The 19,158-nt window shown below is 44.3% G+C and overlaps 1 protein-coding gene across 1 annotated transcript in view; it reads left to right on the forward strand.

The window, feature by feature from the left end:
• The window catches only part of CCNE2 (cyclin E2), a 60,673-nt gene that overhangs the window by 23,816 nt on the left and 17,699 nt on the right, over nt 1-19,158 (forward strand). Inside the window, exons 8-10 of the mRNA XM_030216834.1 lie at nt 3,394-3,489; nt 4,014-4,148; nt 9,867-9,978. Coding sequence (XP_030072694.1) covers nt 3,394-3,489; nt 4,014-4,148; nt 9,867-9,978 — 343 coding nt within the window. The remainder of the gene's footprint in view (nt 1-3,393; nt 3,490-4,013; nt 4,149-9,866; nt 9,979-19,158) is intronic.

The following is a 19,158-nucleotide window of genomic DNA, read 5'->3' on the forward strand; positions in this document are numbered from 1 at the left end:
AACTGCTCCAGGGACCTGCATACTGCTGTCATGGAGCTGGGTATGATATTTGAGGCTGGCATAGAGGCTGGAAAAAATATTAATTTTTCTTTTTTTTTTAGGGTGGGAGGGGGTTAGTGACCACTGGGGGAGTAGGGGGAGGTCATCCCCAATTCCCTTCGGTGGTCATCTGGTCATTTAGGGCACATTTTTGTTGCTTGGTTGTAAAAAAAAAAAGGACCAAGTAAAGTCGGCCAAGTGTTCGTCAGGGACGCCCTTCTTTTTTCCATTATCGGCCGAGGACGCCCATGTGTTAAGCACGCCCCAGTCCCACCTTCGCTATGCTTCCGACACACCCCCGGGAGCTTTGGTCATCCCAGTGACAGAAAGCAGTTGAGGGCGCCCAAAATCGGCTTTCGATTATGCTGATTTGGGCGACCCTGGGCAAAGGACGGCCATCTCCCGATTTGTGTAGAAAGATGGGCGCCCTTCTCTTTCGAAAATGAGCCCATTAGAGGCCCTTTTACTAAGCCGCATAAGCATCTATGTGCACCCAACGTGCACCAAAATGGAGTTACCGCACGGCTACTGCTTGGCTCTTGTGGTAATTTCATTTTTGGCGCATGTCTGATACTTGCGACCGAAAAATAATTTGTATTTTCTGCCGTGGTATTGGACAGACGCCAAGTGGCATTTGGCACGCGTAGGTCATTACCGCCTGGTTACCGCATGAAACTTTACCACTAGGTCAATGGCAGGTGGTAAGGTCTCAGACCCAAAATGGACATGCGGCAATTTTCATTTTGCTGCACATCCATTTTCGGCAAAAATGTAAAAAGGCGTTTTTTTACAGGTGCACTGAAAAATGATTCTGTGTGCGCCCCAAACCCACACCTACTCTACCGCAGGCCATTTTTCAGTGCACCTAAGTAAAAGGACCCCTTATCCAGTTAGCAGGCACTAGTGCTGCTGAATGTCCTCTGACTACCTCAGCTTTATCTGGAGAGTGCTGGGGAAGTCTTGGGTGGAGCCGAGGTGGAACAGAGGTTCACTTTGAATGGGCTGTGTCGGCATTGCTGCGCGGCTTAGTAAACGGGGTTTAGACTGTGAACTGGATAACATTAGGACAGGAAAAAGGCTGTTCAACTTTATCCGGTTAGTGGTTGGAATATGCCTGTTAAGTGGGTAGCACTGCTGGTCAGTTTTGAAACTGGATAGTCAATCCCAGTGCTGAATATAGGGTGTTATTTTAACTGAATTGGGCTGAATATCAGCAATTTTTTTTTTCTCAAATTTGTTACACTGCCTAGACAAAGTAAATATCTAAGCAGCTTACAATAATGCTTTTAAGACTTAATCATCTGACGCTGATGGTGGTTCAGCATACCCACTACTACTACTACTACTACTACTTAACATTTCTAGAGCGCTACTAGGGTTACGCAGCGCTGTACAGATTAACAAAAAAGGACAGTCCCTGCTCCAAGGAGCTTACAATCTAATGGGCGAAATACCCAGTATTTATAGCTCATGCCTTTTTCATTGGGTGCTGAAGGTGGGTTAGATTCAGGCACAGTAGGTATTTCCCTGTCCCCAGGGGTATACAGTAGCTTTTCCTGAAAGTAATGGAGGGTAAAGTGTCTTGCCCAGACTAACAAAACATCAGTAGGATTTCAGTTCTGGCTTCCACAATTCTCTATCTGTTGCCACTAGGACCAAGGTGTAAACCATTCCTTGGCCTCTCTTTTATTCCTAGAGCTCCTATCTGAATTAAAACTAATTCTGTAGTTTGGAATCATGTTGAACTTCTGGTTGGTTGCTCACATTCTCACAGTGCTGCATGCACTCCTCCAGTGGTTAAGTTGGATTTGAAAATGTATATTTTTCTTTATGTTTCAAATGACATCGTCACTTCAAGAATAAAATCCAAATCAGGAAAGGTAGACTAATTTTGTGTGAATCTTGTGTGTTCTTGTTGATGATTTTCCTGCTTTCAAGTTTTATGTATCCTTTTAGGTAAAAAAGGAAGTTGAATGGAAGCAGATTAGCTTCCAGAAGGCAAAACATCAACCCCGGTCTGCAGGATGCACCCAGCCAGTTGAATTTTCAGCATATCCACAATGAATATGCATGAGAGAGATTTGCATACAGCAGATGCAGTGCATGCATATCTCTCTCATACATATTCATTGTGGATATCCTGAAAATCTGAATGACTAGTGGGCTCTTTTTCGAAAGAGAAGGGCGCCCATCTTTCGACACAAATCAGGAGATGGGCGTCCTTCTCTCAGGTTCGCCCAAATCGGCATAATCGAAAGCCGATTTTGGGCGCCCTCAACTGCTTTCTGTCGCGGGGACGACCAAAGTTACTGGGGGCGTGTCGGAAGCATAGCGAAGGCAGGACTGGGGCATGCTTAACACATGGGCGTCCTCGGCCGATAATGGAAAAAAGAAGGGCGTCCCTGACGAACACTTGGCCGACTTTACTTGGTCCTTTTTTATTTACGACCAAGCCACAGAAATGTGCCCTAAATGACCAGATGACCACCGGAGGGAATCGGGGATGACCTCCCCCTACTCCCCCAGTGGTCACTAACCCCCTATCACCCCCCCAAAAAATGTTTTTAAATATTTTTTCCAGCCTCTATGCCAGCCTCAAATATCATACCCAGCTCCATGCCAATAAGTTCCATGCCAGTATACAGGTCCCAGGAGCAGTTTTTAGGGGGTACTGTAGTGCACTTCAGGCAGGCGGACCCAGGCCCACCCCCACTACCTGTTACACTTGTGCTGGTAAATGTGAGCCCTCCAAAATCCACCAGAAACCCACTGTACCCACATCTAGGTGCCCCGTCATCCCTAAGGGCTATGGTAGTGATGTACAGTTGTGGGGAGTGGGTTTTGGGGGGGTTGGGGGGCTCAGCACCCAAGGTAAGGAAGCTATGCACCTGGGAGCTTTTTCTGAAGTCCACTGCAGTGCCTCCTAGGGTACCCGGTTGGTGTCCTGGCATGTGAGGGGGACCAGTGCACTACGAATGCTGGCTCCTCCCACGACCAAAGGGCTTGGATTTGGTCGTTTCTGAGATGGGCATCCTCGGTTTCCATTATCGCCGAAAATTGGGGACGACCATCTCTAAGGTTGACCTAAATGTGGAGATTTGGGCGTCCCCGACCATATTATCGAAACGAAAGATGACCGCCTATCTTGTTTCGATAATACAGGTTTCCCCGCCCCCTTCGCGGGGACATCCTGCGAGGACGCCCTCAGGAACACTTGGCTATTTGATTATGCCCCCCCACATGTGTCCTCTGATCTAAAACATTTTGCTATGGGAATACTGTAGCAGTTCCTCTGTGGCTATCATTTAGGAGACCAAAAAATATCTGAAGATGTATTTTTATTTATTTCTGCAGGAAATCTATCCCCCTAAACTTCAGGAATTTGCTTATGTCACGGATGGTGCTTGCACTGAAGATGATATTGTGCACATGGAGCTTATTGTATTGAAGGTACTGGATCAACACATGGCCCGCACTGGCCACAGGGACATAGTGCATTCTAGAACAAGCCTAAAAGGGCCAACTGGGTTACAAACTAACTTAAATCATTGTAATCCAACTTTTATTGCAGAGTAACAGTTATTAATATATAGGAAGGTCAGTGGCCTTACCTCGAATTTGAATACTATATGATCATGACTTATTGGATAGGGGAGAAGTGGTGAAAATCTGACTGCAGATCGGGTTATGTAGGGCCCTGTTTACTAAGCAGCGTTATAGGTGCGTTAACATTTTTAACACGCATTAACCATAAACGCGCATTAACCATGTACGTGCCTACAATATCCCTATGGTTAGCGCACGTGCTAAGTGTAGGCGCACTAAAAACACTAACGTACCTTAGTAAACGGCCCTTAGAATGTAGCACAACTCCTTCCTCTGATCATGGACTTTTTATATGGAAGCACTGTTTTAGGGACTGGTATACAGTGATGTATGCAAGATGGCTGAACCTCTCTTGTTGACACCCATAGGCGCTAAAATGGGAGCTATGTCCAGTGACCATCATCTCCTGGCTAAATCTTTACCTTCAGGTGGACTCTCTGAAAGATGCTCCCAAGGTTCTTTTACCTCAGTATTCTCAGGAAACCTTCATTCAAATAGCACTGGTAAGAATGTTTTTCAGAAACTCTTGAACTCATTAGTTTTATAAAGTTTTTTTTTTTTTTTTAAGATAAAGCCTGTTACATGTAGAAAAGGGCTTTTTGTAAAACTGCATGGCTGTACATCCACTTAAAGTAGGCACATGGAAAGAGTGCTTTTACATGATCTGTGAGTAAGGTTTTCTAATGATGGAGTTTAGACAGAATGGAGGCAGTTGTGATGTACTTGTGTATTTTATTAAATATATAGTTTGTACAGAGTACATGCACACACTTCTGTCAGTTTTGGAACAGGTGTAAATTTGTGTTTTTGAATTTGTGTGCTGTTGGAGCTGGGATTTCAGAACCTATTATATGAGGAGAGGCATTTGGGTCATTCCATGTCAAGTGGTCTGGTGGTCCCTGCGCGATCATCACGGATTTTGATGAAATTTTCTGTGAACATTCATACATGTCCCCAATGAACATTGGTAAAGTTTTACGTTCGCCGATGCAATACTTGCTTAGATATAGTAATCTGTTTGACCCCATACTGCAGCCTTCGCGCAGGGACCACCAGACCACTTGACATGGAATGACCCATTTTCGATATGACATCTAAATCAGATTAGGTGCAAGCCCTCCATGTCAACCTATTTACAATTAGGGGCCCTTTTACTGAGCTGCATAGGCGCGTATGTGCGTCCTACGCATGTCAGTTTTGACCTACCGCCTGGCTACTGCGTGACCCGGGCGGTAATTTCAATTTTGGCACGTGTCTGAAAAATATTTTTTATTTTCGCGCTCCAAGTGGCATTTGACACGTATAGGTCATTACCGCCCAGATTCTTTACCGCTAGGTCAATGGCTGGCGGTAAGGTCTCAGACCCAAAACGGATGCACAGCAATTTTGATTTTGCTGCACCTCCATTTTTGGCAAAAAAAAAAAAGGCCTTTTTTTTACAGGCGCGCTAAAAAATGGATAGATGCGTGCCCAAAACCTGCGCCTACACTACCACAAGCCATTTTCAGCGCGCCTTCATAAAAGGACCCCTGAGTTTTATATGGGACTCCAGAGGTTCGTGCATAGAGGTATACAATTCAGCATAGAAATTGAGAAATTCCTTCTGTATCTCTAGATCAGTCCTAAGTATTTTCCCCTCTCGATCTGTATTCTGTGGAATATAGTTATAAACTTTCTGGGTGTTTTTTTTAGTTTCCAAGCCAGCAAGCAACTAGCCTTATTTCCAAATTCAAAATATTTTTGGTGTGCATGTTGTAGCCGAGTACCTGTATCAGCTAAAGCTAGGTCTTTCAATTGCATTCTGGCACAGTGCAAGTCTGTTATTTGAGCAGGCTGAGCTCAGCCTCTCTTATGTAGGTTTTCTAAAGTCCTTACTTTTCTGTGGACTGTCTCTCCTTTTCAATCTTGTTTTATGTATATGGACCTGTAGAGAGATAATATTACCTCGCACAATTACTTTTAGAGTTTCCCATAGTACTAATGGTATTACCTCAATATCATTTATCTCTAAGAATTCTCGTATATCCTTCTCTAGTTTCTCAATGTTTGCTGGATCTAGATGTAAAGTATCAGGAAATCTTCACAAGGGGGGGCTTAATTTGTTTAGTACTCAGCTGTAATGTAATTAATACTGGACCATGATCTGACCGTGTGTAGGGGTGTATTTCAGTATCTTACCTTTCTTAACGTTATCTGCATCTCCCAACCAAAGGTCAATTCTAGAGTAGATACGGTGGACTGGAGAGAAATAAGTATTATTATTTATTATTATTTATTGCATTTGTATCCCAAATTTTCCCACCTCTTTGCAGGCTCAATGTGGCTTACAATACATCATGTATAGTGGAAATATATTAGAAAATAGACATTTAGTTTTACAGAAGGATCTTGGGCAACATGATAATGATGAAACATGATAGTAGTATAACAGCAGATATTGTAAGACAGTTATTTTTGTTACATTTGTACCCCGCGCTTTCCCACTCATGGCAGGCTCAATGCGGCAGGCAATGGAGGGTTAAGTGACTTGCCCAGAGTCACAAGGAGCTGCCTGTGCTGGGAATCGAACTCAGTTCCTCAGGACCAAAGTCCACCACCCTAACCACTAGGCCACTCCTCCACTATTCTGAATATATGTGAAGGAGTTGTGTGTGTTCACATTCGTTGATCTTTGTGGTATGTCTTGTTAAAGGGATGGGTCTTCAGCAGTTTGCAGAAGGTCATTAGTTCGGCAATCGTTTTTAAGTTGCACGGTAATGCGTTCCATAACTGTGTGCTCAAGTAAGTAAAGTTTGACGCGTGCATTAGTTTGTATTTTAGACCTTTGCAGTTGGGGAAGTGCAGATCAAGGAATGTGCGGGATGATCTTGTGGCATTCCTGGGTGGTAGGTCTATCAGGTCTGACATGTAGGCTGGTGCGTCTCCGTGAATGATTTTGTGGTCTAGGGAGCATATTTTGAACGTGATTCATTCTTTAAGTGGGAGCCAATGTAGTTTTTCTCGTAGAGGTTTAGCACTTTCATATTTTGTTTTGCCGAATATGAGTCTAGCTGCAGTGTTCTGGGCTGTTTGAAGTTTCTTGATTATTTGCTCTTTGCAGCTGGCGTAGAGCGCGTTGCAGTAGTCTAGGTGACTGAGCACCATTGATTGTACCAGATTACGGAAAACAGTCCTTGGGAAGAAAGGTCTTACTCTTTTTAATTTCCACATTGAGTGGAACATCTTCTTCTTGGTTGTGTTTTTGTTAGGTGTCGATCGATGGTAACTCCAAGAATTTTTAGGGTGTCCGAAATTGGAAGGTTCAGATTTGGTGTGTTGATGGTGGTGAATTTGTTCTTGTTATGTTGAGAGGAGAGTATTAGGCATTGGGTTTTTTCTGCATTAAGTTTCAGCCGAAATGCATCTGCCCATGAATGCATGATCTGGAGACTTTGGTTGATGTCATTGGAAATTTCCTTTAGATCTTGTTTAAATGGGATGTAGATTGTTACGTCGTCTGCGTGTATGTATGGGTTGAGGTTTTGGTTTGATAATAGTTTGGCTAAGGGTAGCATCATTAGGTTGAATAGAGTCGGCGAGAGGGTGGATCCCTGTGGGACTCCGCATTCAGGTATCCCTGTGGCTGAAGTAATTGAGTTAGATGTCACTTGGTATGATCGTGTGGATAGGAATCCCTTGAACCAATTGAGAACGTTACCTCCAATTCCAAAGTACTCAAGGATATGAATTAGTATTCCGTGGTCAACCATGTTGAAAGCGCTTGACATGTCAAATTGTAGAAGTAGTATAGTCTTTCCCTGAGCCATGCTGTGACCACCAGAAATCCAATAGACCACAATGTTGCATAAATCAAATTGATGCTCTGTCCTTAGTGGCATAACCAACCAAGGTTGCTGTGTTATCTAAATATGGATGTATTGTGAGATTAAAATCTCCTGTAATTAATAATTCTCCCTCCAAGTTCTGAATGAGAAGTTTAGTGAGCAAATCGAAGAAATCCCCCTGTTGTGTTTTAGAAGTAATAAAAGATTTTGCTTAATTGGTGAATTTGACCCTTTTACATTTAGAGTCATAAATCTCTCTACTATTTGGGTTTCTGCCAGGTACTTGTGAACTGGACTGGCCACTATTGTAAACAGAATACAGGGCTAGATGGACCATTGGCCAGACTCAGTAGGTTTATTCTTAGGTTCTTATTCCCTCCTCCCTCCCGTGACCATAAATTTAATAAATACCTGAGCTGGCAGGTATTCCCAAGCCCTGCCAGCTGAAAAGGTCCTGCGCTGGCAGCCTAGAATGCCCGTGTACTCGCTGCAGCCAGCAATACTTTTTATGGGCTGCCGCCAAGCTGGCTCGCCTCCCTCCTGTGCATGCGCAGGAGGGGGTGAACTGGTGTAGCAGCAGCCCATAGAGAGTGCCACTGGCTGCAGTGACTATGGGAGCGTTCTGGGCTGCCGGAGCAAGTTTTTTTTTTTTTTTTTCAGCTGGTGGGGTTTGGGGATATCTGCCAGCCTTAACAAGGGTGCCACATGGTTATGCCACTGATCAATTCATACCTTCATCAGGCACTACTGTCTGCATCTTCCTAGGACATGGTTTTTGGTCAGGCGGTCCTGCTTAACCTCATCACCTATCGACTCTGTCCATCCACCCATCATTTCCCGGGATACCTGGCAAACCTCCAAGCACAGAAACCCTAAGCTTTGAGAATCACTATATAGTGCATCTGCATCCTCCCTGCTTGTTTGTGGAGAAAGCAGGTTGTTTACCTGTAACAGGGGATCTCTGGGAATGCAACCACAGTTCTCCACCCTCTGACCCCACCAAAATACTACAAGATCATTGCACCAGCTAGATAGATAACAAACTGAAGAGAAGAGAGGAGCAGAACCAAGCATGGGAATCCCTACATATACCCAGGAGAAACCAAAAGGCTTCTTCTTCTTAGCTAGAGGAGAGTACCAATATACTGGATCCATCGGTGATGTCACCATACAGTGTGGCTGCATTCCCCTGCTGTCTAAGGAGTTATAGTAAGCAACTTCACTTGAGGCAAAAAGGAAGTGGAGGAATAAGACAGAGGAAAGAGATAAAGATGTAAGAAAGTTGAAAGTTCTTGAGAAATCTATCTAGTGTTGTTGCTGCTGCTGCTGCTGCTGCTTTTAAAGTATGTGTTTTTAAGAAGGAAGTTTGGTCACGTGTCCTGTAGCTTAATGTTAATCTTTGATTAACATATGAATCAGTAATAGCAGCACATTATTATTATTATTAGCATTTGTATAGCGCTACCAGAGGCACACAGCGCTGAACACCCGATACAAAGAGACAGTCCCTGCTCAAAAGAGCTTACAATCTAAGTAATACAGACAAACACAAGACAGTTATGGGTGAGGGAAGTAATGGGTGAGAAGGGAGGAAGGAACAAGGGGAGGGCAATTGTGGCTAGGAGCTAAAAGCAGCAGTGAAAAGGAGGGTTTTCAGCATAGATTTGAAAACAGGTAGAGAGGGAGCTAGACATATAGGTCCAGGAAGTCTATTCCAGGCATAAGGTGCTGCGAGAGAAAAGGAGCGAAGCCTGGAGTTAGCAGTGGAGGAGAAGGAGGACGACAAGAGAGACTTGTCCAATGAGCGGAGTTCACGGGAGGAATGTAGGGAGAGATGAGAGCGGAGAGGTAATGGGGGGGCTGCAGAGTGGATGCATTTAAAGGTCAGTACGAGAAGTTTAAACTGAATGCAGAAGCGGACAGGGAGCCAGTGAAGTGACTTGAGGAGCGGGCTAGTGTGGGTATAACGATTCTGGTGGAAAACAAGTCGTGCCGCAGAACTTTGGACAGATTGGAGAGGAGAGAGATGGCTGAACACATAATACATTCTGCATAACACCCTGGAACCAACATTCCTCTTCATCTTTCTATGCCTACCTCCCTACGCCCATTCCCTTTTACACCTAATTGCTCCATATTCAATCTAATTGTACACCCAATTCCTCCTTTGTTCAATTTACTTATTTGCTAACCCCATTATTATTACGTTTACTACAAATTGTATATTATGTTTACTACTAATGTACACTCTTCATATGATTTGTAATTTTTTAATTGTTACTATGTAAGCCGCATTGAGCCTGCCATGTGTGGGAAAGCTCGGGGTACAAATGTAATAAATAAATAAACATGCTGTACAATTAGTTGAGCTTATGACTGTATCTTTTTTTCTTCCAGCTTGTTGACCTGTGCATCCTGGACATCGACTCTTTAGGTTTTCAGTACAGGATCCTGTCTGCTGCTGCTCTCTATCACTTTACCTCCATCAAAACAGTAAACAAAGCTTCAGGTAATATACCTAGGAATGTTCAGATTAAAAATATACAGCTATATAATTATAAGGGAAATTATTGGTAAACACGCACAAAATCAGGGAAATGTTTTTTTTTCTGTAATCCAAAATTTTATTGGATCATATACATAGTAACATAGTAGATGACGGCAGAAAAAGACCTGCATGGTCCATCCAGTCTGCCCAAGACAAATTCATATGTGTATACCTTACCTTGAATTTGTACCTGTCCTTTTCAGGGCACAGACCGTATAAGTCTGCCCAGCAGTATTTCCCGCCTCCCAACCACCAGTCCCGCCTCCCATCATCGGCTCTGGTACAGACCGTATAAGTCTGCCCTCCCCTATCCTCGCCTCCCAACCAGCAACCCCTCTTGCCCTCACCTGCTCCGCCACCCAATTTCAGCTAAACTTCTGAGGATCCATTCCTTATGCACAGGATTCCTTTATGCATATCCCACGCATGTTTGAACTCCGTTACCGTTTTCATCTCCACCACCTCCCGCGGGAGGGCATTCCAAGCGTCCACCACCCTCTCCGTGAAAAAATACTTCCTGACATCTTTCCTGAGTCTGCCCCCCTTCAATCTCATTTCATGTCCTCTCGTTCTACCGCCTTCCCATCTCCGGAAAAGATTCGTTTGCGGATTAATACCTTTCAAATATTTGAACGTGTGTATCATATCACCCCTGTTCCTCCTTTCCTCCAGGGTGTACATGTTCAGGTCAGCAAGCCTCTCTTCATACGTCTTGGAACGTAAATCCCATACCATCCTCGTAGCTTTTCCTTGCACCGCTTCCATTTTTTTAACATCCTTCACAAGGTACGGCCTCCAAAACTGAACACAATACTCCAGGTGGGGCCTCACCAACGTCTTATACAGGGGCATTAAAACCTCCTTTCTGAGAGATCACGTGACGCCATGACCAGGAGCGGTTGTTGAAACCTTTGCTCCGGCCAGCCTGCCCACTAAACCCTCAAAATCCAGGAAACTGCCCCAGTAAAGAACCGATAAACACATTAACCCGCAACAAGAAGGGAAGGTAATTAAATCGGTGTTACTCACGGAGGAATCCATGGCGGCGAAAAGCGTTCGCCGAGAAAAAGAAAAGACGCGGGCCGGTGAAGAAAAAATGGCGGCTCCGGCGAGCCCGGCTGCGACTGCCTTGAGCTCCGTGTGGGTGGCGGAGGTGACGGCCGCCATGGAGCCTCTGCTGGATCGACGCTTGGGGCCCATCGACAGTAAAATAACGCTAGTCCAGGAAAACTTGGGACAGCTTACTAAAGAACTGGCGGAGTATCAGCAACGTCATGGAGCCCTCGAAGACAAAGTGCACAAAATGGAGGAGGAAAATATTAAGCTTAAAACCATGGTGGAAAGCTATGAAGGAAAGCTTGAAGACCTCGAGAATAGATCACGGAGGAATAATTTAAGATTTGTGGGTCTGCCTGAGGCCTTGGAGACTGTAAACCTGCGGGTATTTTTGGAAAAATGGCTGCCAGAACAACTACAACTCCCAGAAGACCTGGGAGTTCTCCAGGTAGAAAGAGCACATCGAGTGGGGCCCAAGCCTGCGGAAGCCGCACGTCCAAGAGTGGTGATCTGTCGCATCTTAAATTTTGCGCACAAAGAGGCAATACTGCAGGCTTTGAGGAAAGACCAGGAGCTGCAATATGGGAACAAAAAGATCTTATGTTTCCAGGACTACTCTGCAGCGGTGGCGTTGCAGAGAAGGAAGTTCTCTCCTATCTGCACAAAACTTTTTGAAAAGAAAATTCGATTTGCGCTGCAATATCCAGCTAAATTAAGAGTCACCTATCAAGCGGTCACGCAGGTTTATACAACGATCGAACTAGCACAAGCTTTTTTGAACTCCGTGGAACACCGCTGATTCAGAGGTTAAATGGAGGATCAACAGATATCTCATGGAAGATGGGATCGAGGAAAGCATGGATACAACAAACTGGATTACAAAATGTTAATTAGATTTGGAAGATGATAAGGCCCAATTCGATGAGCGGAATTGGTGGATCGGCAAGATTCTGACCACAGGAGGAAGCCTAAGAGAATTTCTTAGGCAACTAGAATCCCTGGGACGTGTGCTGTACAATGGATTTGGCAGAAGCCTGGGATTATTGAGCAGAACACTACAGAGAATCGAGGTATAACTCTTACACCAAAGAATTGTGTCGATTTTGCCAAAGTGGCTTGGATTAATATCAGAGAGATACTGTCGAGGGCCATCCCAGGGACGTTTTTGCAGAGGGCTGGGGAGGATCCTCCTTACAGCCCAGAGAGAAAGCCTGAGAACTCTGGAATAAGGTTGTGTGAAGTTTGTTTAATGCTGTTTTTTTTGGGACTAACTGAAAAAGTTACTCAACCATAAGTTAGAGACATACTGAAGAGAGGGAAGATGAGGAAAAATAATTTGTGTTAGTTGGCTTACGAGAGGGAGGGGGGTAGGAGGTGTTATACGTGATGGTCTCATTTAGAGACTGGGGTTTTGTAGAAGGGAGGTTGGGGTTTCAGGGGATAGTTGGGTTTCATAAAGGGGAAGAGGGGGGGTTTGGGGGATGGGGGGGGAATGAGACCTGGGAGATACGGCTAGTGGGGTTTGAGAATGAACTAAAATGGCTTAGGACATTGTATGAAGAGGGGTGGAGGCTGGAACATCCCTTTTCACTGTATAAATGGTATACATCTTGTGAACAAATTTCTAATGTGAACTGGGTCCACTAAAAATAGTTACATGGAATGTGGGAGGGATCTCGTCCCCAATTAAACGTTCAAAAATTTTGCAGCATTTGCAAAGACATAAAGTCGATATAGCCCTCCAGGAAACCCATCTATCGGCTGGGGAGCATGCTAAATTGCGAACTTGGTGGGTGGGGGATTGTGTATCCGCAGCTGCACAGGGAAAGAAAGGGGGGGTTGCCATCCTGTTTCGAAAAGGAATAGTGGATAAGGTGGAGGTGAACTTCACTGATCCAGGGGGTAGATTTTTGTTGTGTGAGGCTCATATACAGCGCCAAATCATGTTGTTTGGCAACGTATATGCTCCGAACCAATATGATCGGAAGTTCTATAAGATGATCACCTCGCGATTGTTAACGAGCAAATCTTTGCCCATAATAGTAGGGGGAGATTTTAATATGGTGATGGACCCCTTGATCGATAGTACCGGGGCTAGGAGGAATGAGCTTAGACAGGAGTCTCGGGGGCTGCCTAATCTTTGTCGACAGGTGGGGCTAGTGGATGTCTGGAGGATTTTCAATCCGCAGGGGAGAGATTATACACACCTCTCAAGGGCACACGGCACACAGGCACGAATTGATTATTTGTTGATTTCAGAACAGATGTTCAATTCAGTGACGACATCTGCAATAGGAGCAGATGTGATATCGGATCATGCCTGGGTGGAATTGAGCTGGGTGCCTAAGGAAGAGAGGGGAGGGGCACGGAGATGGGTGTTTCCTGCAGAGCTATATCGGGATCAGGGTTTTAGGGCCTCCATACATCAGAGTTGGCGGGATTATAAAGTACACAATGCAATACACGCTGAAGACCCGGTCCTGTACTGGGAGGCAGCTAAAGCAGTATTTCGAGGAGAAATCATCAGCTATATGGCTCACAAACGTAAGACTGGAAATAGAGAGATACTGAGGTTGAGTCAGTTAGTATGCAGAGCTCGGAGGAGATATGGGCAGCAGGCCTCCATTGAGAATAGACAACATTTAATGCTCTTGCAGACTAAATTAAATGAAATTCTTCATTATAAAGCAGTTAAATCGCAAATCTATTATAAATATCAATTATATAAGCATGGGAACAAATGTGGTCGTTTGATGGCGCGCCTGATTGCAACCAAACAGGGTAAAACTAGGATTTTGACTATGAATAAGAGGCAGGGAGAACGAGTCCACACGGACAAGGAAATTAGTGAGAGTTTCTATCAATATTACAAAAGATTATATGAGGCCCCGCCGGAAGATGGTCTGTCGGGAGACTCCTACTTAGATCAGATGGGACTACCAACACTGTCCCCTCAAGAGGCGCAGCGTCTTAATACTCCTATTACACCAGATGAGGTGTTTCTGGCGATTAACCAAAGTGCACTGCTTAAAGCGCCGGGAGTAGATGGCTACCGAGCGGAATTTTATAAGATCATGGGAGAAGAAATAACTGAGCCCCTAGCTGCAATGTTTAACATATTAATAGAGCAGGAAAGGATGCCTCCGGATTTAAATACAGCTTGTATTATAGTACTCCCCAAGAAAGGGAAGGACCTGGAACTAGTTGAATCATATAGGCCTATTTCGCTTCTAAATTATGAAGTGAAGTTAATGGCTAAGATCTTAGCAAACAGATTAGCGAGAATCCTGCCGCATCTTATACACGACTCCCAAGTGGGGTTTATAAGGGGACGGAAAATCACTAGGAATGTTTGCAAGGTCTTGACCTCATTAGAAGCCAGGTGTCGAGGGAAGGAAAATTCTTTGTTAATAAGCTTTGACGCTGAAAAAGCTTTTGATAAAGTAAAATGGAATTTCCTATATGCTGTTCTTCAGAAATATGGCTTCACGGATAGATTTCTATCAGGGATCAAAGCATTGTACTCAGCGTCAAAGGCCAGAATATCGGTAAATGGGATTGAGACAAAAGATTTTGAAATAGGCCGGGGAACCCGCCAAGGTTGTCCTCTGTCACCGTTATTATTTGTGCTAACATTGGATCCCTTGTTGAGAGAAATTGAGGAACAGAAAGCGGTGGCAGGGGTAAAGATAGGGAACGAGGTCTTTAAAGTAGCGGCTTTCGCAGATGACATCTTGGTCCACTTAACAGACCCACAAGAATCCTTGAACGCTCTATTAGAGATCTTCTCCGAATACGGAGACTATGCGGGCCTCAGTTTGAATTTAGAGAAATCGGAGGCCTTGGCCTCCTCAGAGGAAGTGTGGAGGCGGTGGAGAGGCGAGTTCCCTCTGAGGAAAGCACAAACCTCTTTTAAGTACCTAGGAATCTTGATGCCTATGGATTTCTCGCGGTTGTATGATCTTAATATTACTTGGCTGCTAGAGGAGACACAGCAAGTGCTACAAGGATGGATGGACTTGCTGTTGTCAGTGTTAGGGAGAGTAAACTTGATTAAAATGGTGTTGTTCCCCAAGTGGCTTTATGTGATGCAGACCATCCCAGTTTGGCTCCGACGGAAAGATCTGAAGAGTTTTTACAAGTTAGCATCAAAGTTTTGTTGGAGAGGCAAGAAGCCACGGGTTCGTTTCTCACGGCTAGTAGGCAGCTGGAGCCGAGGAGGTATGGGCATGCCAAATTTAGAACTATACAATCAAGCATGCCAGTTGCGTTATCTAGGAGATTGGTGTTTAGATACACAACGATACACTCCCACAGCGATGGAGGCAGCACTTTGGGAACCTTATCAGTTTTTTTCGCTTTTACACCACAAAACACGTGATCTGCCGGAAGGATTAAATAAAAGCGTGATGTTGCGATCGCTCCGAGAGGTGTGGGGAGTGCTTATACGACAACTAGGGGGGGGGGACCCAACAACAACGGATTTGATAACCATATGTGGGAATGGTGCATTTTTGCCAGGATTGTCAAGCCGATATTTTGTTGAATGGGCTAGGCGGGGAATTTCCAATTTGGAACATCTGGTGGGTGAAGATGGGCAGCCCCTAACTGACGAGGAATTATTGGGAAAGGTAGGTGACTCCTGGGGGAATAGATTTGCTATACGACAAGTGCGACACTATATCACTTCATTACCGGGAGATCCTCTGAGAACTCGGTTGGGGGAAAGGGTACGAGAATTTTTTCACTCTTTTGGTGAGGGCGAACTCACAATATCCTTGCTTCATAAAACAATATCAGGATGGCGGCCCCCCAGGGACTACAGTCAGCTGAGGAGTGCTTGGGAAAAGGAATTGGGAGTTGTAGTGACATCGTGGGACATCACTAAATCAATAGCATGAATACCCCTGTTAGTATCAGATGCTCGTTTGAGAGAATGTGCCTATCGGTGTATTCATAGGGGATATGTAACTACGGCTCAACTAGCACATATGGGAGGAACTCGCAGCCCCGACTGTCTTAAATGTGGAAGACACCCTGGCACAATGCTGCATATGTTTTGGAGTTGCCCAATTTTGAAAAGGTTCTGGACACAAGTCCGAGGTTTTTGGGAGGAGCGGTTGGGGTTACGAATCCTGGGGACAGCTGAACAATTGATTTTAGACATTCCGGGGTCCTTTAGAGGGCGGAATCGCTTTGAAACATTAATGCTCCGTAAGATGAGCTTACTGGCCAGGAAATGTATCTTACAGCACTGGACAGTCAAGGATCCTCCGGCATACTGGCACTGGAGAAACCAGTTACATCAACTGGTGTCTTGGGAGGCGGGAGAATCTAGGTTCTCGCAGAAAAAGAGGGCACATTTTTGGCTGTCTGGGGCCCTTATTTGCAAAGTCTAAGCCATAGAGGTCATAGTTTACTTTTAAATACAGGGTGAACTCCACGGGCTGTTACTGAATGGTTTTTCAGGTCTGGGGTAAAGGGGGGTTTAGGAAGGGAAGGGGAGAGGGCGGGGGGAGGATAGGTACATTTGATGGGGTAATAAATGTTGGCATTAAATTTACAAATGCTGTATGTTAGTTAGCAATTGTTGTATATTCAGATTGAGGTTGGATGGATGTTATATGCAGAACCTGTATGACAATGTTTGTGTTACTGCAATGTCAATAAAAAACGTTCAAACATAAAAACCTCCTTTCTTCTGCTGGTCACTCCTCTCTCTATACAGCCTAGCAATTTTCTAGCTATGGCCACCGCCTTGTCGCACTGTTTCGTCGCCTTCAGGTTCTCAGATACTATCACCCCAAGATCCCTCTCCCCGTCCGTGCCTATCAGACTCTCCCCGCCTAACACATACGTCTCCCTTGGATTTCTACTCCCTAAGTGCATCACTTTGCATTTCTTCGCATTGAATTTTAATTGCCATACGTTAGACCATTCTTCTATTAAACATTAAACAGAAATGTTACCACACATCAGAATACACTAGATTCATAACAATCCAGATCCAATGTAAAACAGCCCCTAGCACTCACACTGTTAACCAGTCAGGTACATCATATGTAATCATCTCATCCACCCTGCTTTCTCACTGTCAAACACACACACATTCTGTTGGCCTTGTCAGAAGCTTCTGCTATCTTATAGCCATTAATCTGTTATAAATGTTATAACACGTCTTATAGCTCACCATATACCTTGTCAGTTCAAGGCGGATTACAAAAAGTAAGAGACATCCAAACTTTCTGGGAATTACAATAACAAAATTAAAACACTTAAAGCATATATCCTCCAATTACAGTAGTTATGACTTAATTTGCGGGAACAAAAATGTTTTAAAATTTTTCGTAAACAATACAAAATGTTGAGAACATCGCTAAAATAAAGGAAGTGAAATCCATGTTGAAGCCATCTGATAGTAAAGTGACGCAGAAAAATGTCTAACTGATTTTAAAGGAATAGCACTAGGGAATTGCAAAAAAAAAATTTGATTTCATGTATGAGATCTGTGAAGGGGATTTACTAAGTTCATCATGTACAAAGCAGTGGCATAGCTACATGGGGCCTGCCCCCCCCCCCCCCCAATTTCCTCTGGGCCTCTGGTTTTGCTGGCAGGGATCCCCAACTAACGCCCTTCTCCAGCACCGCCTCATTGCCTGCCTTCTCTGTCTTCCCCTCACGTCTGGTATGCTCCTTTTAGTGAAACTGAGCATGCTCAATTTCACTAAAAGGAGCATGCAGGACATAAGAGGAAGACAGAGCAGGGCAGGCAATGCGGTGGTGCCGGAAACTGATGCTGGACAAGGCTTCAGCTGGGGGGGGTGGGGAGTGGGTGGGGATCGCAGGGCGGGGGGGGGGGGGGTGGCAGAACAAAATGTGCCTCCCACCTCGTGCTGTGGCCCCCTCCCACCGCGAAGTCTGGCTACGCCCCTGGTACAAAGGAGCTGCACCTGAAAAGTTCTTGAGTACTGTTACATACAACTTTAAATTGGATGCGCTCTATGATTGGCAGCCAGTGTAATCAGCCTGACTGCTACATTTTACATGATCTATACTCATCAAAAAGTGAAAATCATTTTCAAAATGGCACATTTCTCTGGTTACTTGTGTGACTTTTGCAGGCCAATTTTAGATGATCATAGTATTTTTTGGATATTCATAGTATTTATAGAAAATGCTATCTACATATTTCATTATGCATAGCATTTATTAAATATGACAAATATTGGTTATGTGTGTGACTGTTTAAATCGATTAAATCTTCAATGACTGTAGAGAAAGAGAAAACTCTGAAGTATAAGGCATTTTAATGAAACATTCTTAACTCAGTAGTGATATGACAAAATGTCATGTGTGACCCTATGGTTATGTGCGTAACAGTGTGCCAATGCAGTATCTTAGGAAGATGTTAAAAATAGTTTAGTAACTTGTTAAGCAAAATTTAGTTAAACAGCAACAATTAGCTGTTTTCTGTCACAGTTTTGGATCATTAAAGAGGCTCCTGGTTTTATTGCCGACTGGTTCAGGTGGAGATATGGCATGAAGCATGTCCTGTTTCTTGTAGAACAGCTGATCTACAGCTGATCCGGTTTGTCTGGCCAGTGATAATATTTGCCAGATTTTATCATAACAGACACTTCAAACTCTCTGCCTATGATCCGATTTATTTCACCAGGATACAATGATCCATCATACCGCACTATGCACCAGCTTCCAACAGACACGCCATCTGAATGGCTATTGTCGACACATTTGGATGCTGTTTCATCAACTGACATATATCAGGTTCAGTTTGTGATACTGCCAACTCAGCCTGTGGATAAGAAATAATGACTGGCAATACAGAGCTGGAATCTGCAAATGTGTGCCACAACTTCACAGTGTAGTCAGCTAAAAACTTCTGAACTACACGCATCTTGTGAGTACCCAGGATGGCAGGAACTTCTTCCCATGCATTGACGGTGGAATTAATAGCATCAATATCCAGCTGAGTAATGTACATCACAATTGTGGACGCCATCTTCTCAGTAGCAACTTTGGCAAAATCAGCAGCATTCTGTACAATAGCTCTGCTACTGGCTTTGC

The sequence above is a fragment of the Microcaecilia unicolor genome, chromosome 1, assembly GCF_901765095.1.
Source record: "Microcaecilia unicolor chromosome 1, aMicUni1.1, whole genome shotgun sequence".
NCBI lineage: Eukaryota > Metazoa > Chordata > Amphibia > Gymnophiona > Siphonopidae > Microcaecilia > Microcaecilia unicolor.